The sequence below is a fragment of the Mytilus galloprovincialis genome, chromosome 10 (assembly GCF_965363235.1).
Source record: "Mytilus galloprovincialis chromosome 10, xbMytGall1.hap1.1, whole genome shotgun sequence".
NCBI classification, from domain to species: Eukaryota; Metazoa; Mollusca; class Bivalvia; order Mytilida; family Mytilidae; genus Mytilus; species Mytilus galloprovincialis.
The window spans coordinates 4,849,388-4,854,250 of NC_134847.1; the positions used below are offsets into that span (position 1 = coordinate 4,849,388).

Consider the following 4,863-nt stretch of genomic DNA (forward strand, 5'->3'; position numbering starts at 1 on the left):
TGTTTCGAATAAGATACGTTTGTGAATTTTTAAGAGGCCTTTTAAATGAATTTCAACCTGGCGACTAGCGGGAGTTATGTTTTTATTAAATGAATTTCAACCTGGCGACTAGCGGGAGTTATGTTTTTAACTTCAAAGAGCGAAAGATAAACATTCCCTATAAAGAACGTTTAAGTATTGTGTAAAATGTATACACTTTGAATAATTTATAGGTTAAAATGCATTTTATGTAAACTATATTCACAAATAGATCACAACAACTTATACGATGAAAGACAAACAAACGCAGTACTTTAGAATACTGTACATGTTTTCCGTCCCACGGTCCTTATCGTAAATTAACGTGTTGCACAATAGACTGCATGAACAAATGGGTCCCCAGGGGGAAGTAATGCAACACTGTGATTTATTGTGCAAACACTAAGTGGTGGAAAGATTGAATGTTTTGACACAACACAAAATTCAAAAAAAATATTTTTTTATAAATAAACTTTAATAAGAATCTCCACGTGGCACGTATTTCAACACAAATAACAAAAAATTAAGTCATAAAGTCATGGCTCTCTGTCATTATAATCAACAATTTCACACATGAATGAACGATAAACTACTCTATATAAACATATACAGCATAAAAACCAAAGTGCATATCTGCCTTTAATGGCTGCCCTATAATTTCAGTTATTAGCTCCAGTTGAGAAGTTTCGATTTAAGCTTTCCGTATTTGTTAAAGTTAACAATAGCAATTTAGTAGTTCGAATATCAAAAGTTTCCTATAGTTAACAGAATTGGATAGGGTTGTGTAAAACGATATCACATAAAAGATCATAACAAACTTCTCTAAACCCTTCAATTATCAGAGCTTTGCAATAAGATCTTGTGTCAAAACAGACTTTTAAATTATCTTTAAACTGTATGTTTATGGTTTTTAATTACGAGATATGATGTTATAAAGGTAACAAATTGTGGGGTAACGAACAATAATGAAAGCAATAATAAAAGTTTGAGACGTTGGGTTGCTGTCTTATTGAGATTTTCTCAATATTCAATTGATTAAAAAGATGAAGGAGAGAAACAAATTAGCTAATGTTTGAACGTCATGCAAATGTTTTATTTGTGAATTTTGTTAAACTTTTAAACGATTGGAAATCTGCGTTTTAAACTTCAGATTTTTACTTTTGAAAAATGCAATATACATACTGCTTTAAGATGATTAAGATTATAGTAAAAACTTAAACAAAATATAAATTCCATTAACACTGCATGTTTTACCAAATTAAGTGAACTCTTTTGTTTGGTTGAAATTAGAATTTGAAACCAATTTTCCCACTTTTCCAAAATTTATGAAACAATTCTATAGTCAGAATGACACACAGAGGAGATTTAAATAAGTAGATGTAGAGAGGGACTGCAATTTATTTAAAATTTATTAGTCCTCGAGCATCTTTTCATGCAGATTTGAATGTCACAAGAAACACTCCAAATTGTTGGTGGGCATTGTCAGGATTGACAGGGCAGGTGAATTACAACATCTCTTACGTAGATGTACCCGATTTATGATTTATAACGAGGTTATTTTACTTATCGCCCGTGGTTGTCATCTGAGGAATATCTAATGCTTTCGGTCTGTGCTTTTATATTTTAAGGCTTTGGTATTGATGAAATTTCTTTAATATTTTAGGATCAATTTATTCACAAATTTTGTTTCATATGCCTGGTTGATTTAGAGCTTTCCATATATTGCTGCCAATTGTTGACTTCCCTATCTTGGGGACTACATATTGATACCTGTTGGTTATTGCTTTCAAATTGACGTTCTTTTATTTAAATTAATTTGTGTTGAATTTTTTACCCTACTGTATACAACAAATTGTTTTAATGATCATGGATCTATCCAAACGTGTTTTATCAGAAAAATACTTTGAATAATTTATATCATCATAGATTACCATGTGGGTGCATCACTGCAGTTAATTACGTAAATGCAGGATATACATAATGATATCCATGGGTACCAGGGACAATAACTCAGTCCTCTTTGCTACTGGTACCTCTATTTTTGACAAAAGAGTAATCATAAAAGATGCATTTCCCAACTTAAGCATGTCTTTATCTCTTGTTATTAAACACAAACGGTTACAAATTGATAAAATATGAAACCTCGCATGAAAAAATGATTGAAAAAACGTTTCTTAATCAAAAATAAAAGGGAGATAACCCTTTTCTTCGGTATTTGTGTACAAAATATATATATAATTCTGAACAGTGTGAAAATTGCACTTTTACACTGTACATTTAGAAATTGTGTACAGAATGACCCGATATAAAGCTTATTGAACCTACATGTAATGCAATTAACACAATATAACTATCATTGTACTAGCATGCTACACTCTCGAACCCGAAGTTTTTGGAACACATTTATGAGATTTAACGACAACGACTGGCGCTTGTTGGTAAGTCACATTGCCTCCATATTTTTTCCTAGTAAATCTATTCGTACAGAATTTTTTCCAAGAACTAACAGTTTTATTACTCCATATCCACATACCACTGGTTATACCTACCACCAATGACATGAAAATCTTTAACATATATACTTCCACGCTTGGAAATGATTTGTCCAAACTGCAGTCTAACGTTCCTTTATCTCCAGTCCGACAAGGCAACGACTCGGCTGCGTTTCGCATAGTCTGAAAGTTCACACGTTCATAGAAATAACAGCCTATCACACAAGTGGCTGGAACAGTATATAACACAGCAAAAACACCAATTTTTGCCATCAATTTTTCTAATTTACGAATATTTGTTCCGTCTTGTTTTAAATTGTTTCTAATACGGAACAAGGCTACAAAGCCTGCTAATATGAAAAATGTACCAAGGAGTAGGTATAAAATTAAAGGTGTCAGGACAAAACCTGTTAATGCAGAAATGTCTTGATTGCCTACATAACATAGACCTGTTAGTTCATCGCCATCAACCCGGCGCATTGTTAAAATGATAATAGTTTTGATGGCTGGTATAGCCCATGCGGCTAAGTGGAAGTAACTACTTAAGGATTCGATAGCCTCCTGGCCCCACTTCCGCCCTGCTGCTAAAAACCATGTCAATGTTAAAATCACCCACCATAATTGACTAGCCATTCCAAAAAAGTACATTATCAAGAAGACTATAATGCACCATGTACTTTCCAATCCCTCTTGGATTAAAAATTCTGATCCATCGTGTCCTTTGTCACATGATATTGCATTAGGTCCTATTATGGCACGGATCATAAACGCCATGGAATAAATTGCATAGCACACTGATAAGAATATAATAGGCCTTTCGGGATATTTGAATCGAGTTGTATCAATAACGAACGTCAGAAACGTGATGACTGTGGACAAACAGCAGGCGGAGGCCCACACTATCATCCATATTTCGGCAAAATCTTTATCCTCTTGGCGGAATAAAACATCCATGTTACATCTTGGAACACATGTATCATTATGATCAGATTTATCCCATAAATAAAATCTATCCGAACATTTCATAGGTTTGTGAATATTATGTTTTTCTGAATTGTCATTGGATAAAGGACGGATTTTGTTGACCAATTCTTGCCACTTTTTATCTTTTTTGTTGAGTGGATCGAATATCTGAGGATCCAATTCCGTTTCATGTGTCACATTTGGTGCTTCCATACACAAATTATTCGGTTTCGGATCACTTTTTTGTGGAAGTTTAGAACAGTCTAGAATTTTTGGCCATTCAAAATTAAAACGGCTAAGAATTGGCTCACATTTTTGCCGCACTTCCAGGCACATAGAGCGGCAAACTGGAATAATCATCGTCTCGCCCCCCATTTCAGTACACATGGGGGCATACAACGAACATAGGAAAAATCGCAAAAGTCTGGAACATCCATATCGTACTAATGGTGTGAATTCGTGTACTTGGATCGCAGCATCTTTTTGATTTGAATGTCCGACTAAGTTCGGCATCCGTGTCCAGTTATATTTCATATCCATACACATTGGAATTTCAATACGTTCGCACTTTGCATATTGATGTCGTCCGTCAAAAGGCGACAAAGTCTGATAGCATGGTAAATAGCAGACGACACAAAGTAATAAAATCCAATGCATTATGTCCATGTTAAACAACAAAAATATTTAGACAAGCTGCGAAAATTGTCCCATATTAAATCGACAATCACTAAGTAAACTGAATATTTATCCGATACATGCTTTTAAGTTTATCTATTTGTGTAATGTCTCTGTGTGACTATTACACTGTCAGTAAAGTCGTGTATCCGATCGCTCTACCGTAAACATTGATCAACTTTAATAACATATATTCATCCGCCATGTTTACTTGTTTAAGAGGTAGATATGCGATAAACTGTGTATCTTTAGAAACGTTGACAAACTTTGTACGTTTGAATAAGACAAACTTAAACTTGTACACAAATGAGTAGATTATAGTTTTTGTAAAATACTAATTTAGAACGGACATATTCTCTTGGAAATGCGGAACTATTTTGCAATAACTGCACATTCAAGATGAAAGGTGTTGTGGGCGGTACTTCAAAGCCTTTGATGATACCGCTACAAGGAAGACAAGGTTGTCAATCATTCTCATCAAGGGTTTTCTTGACATGTTTATAGCAGATATCACTCCGCCTAGTACCATATGGGTCGACAGTTCAATCTAGTACACGCATTGTTGAATTTTTCTAATCAAAAGAAGACGTTCTCAGATATGTAAATTATATTTATACCGTATATTTATTTCCAACTATAGTCTAGCTAAGAAAGGGGTTAATGATCCCTAAATAAAAATTAAAGCATATGAATTGTGATATTGCGATTATCGTTG

General features: G+C 33.9%; 1 protein-coding gene across 1 annotated transcript; it reads right to left on the minus strand.

Moving 5' to 3' along the window:
• Positions 1–553: 553 nt before the first annotated feature.
• Positions 554–4,392, minus strand: LOC143049697 (frizzled-9-like). The gene has a single exon (XM_076223369.1). The coding sequence runs from the start codon at positions 4,137–4,139 to the stop codon at positions 2,388–2,390; it is 1,752 nt and encodes a 583-aa protein (XP_076079484.1). The 5' UTR covers positions 4,140–4,392; the 3' UTR covers positions 554–2,387.
• Positions 4,393–4,863: the final 471 nt, after the last annotated feature.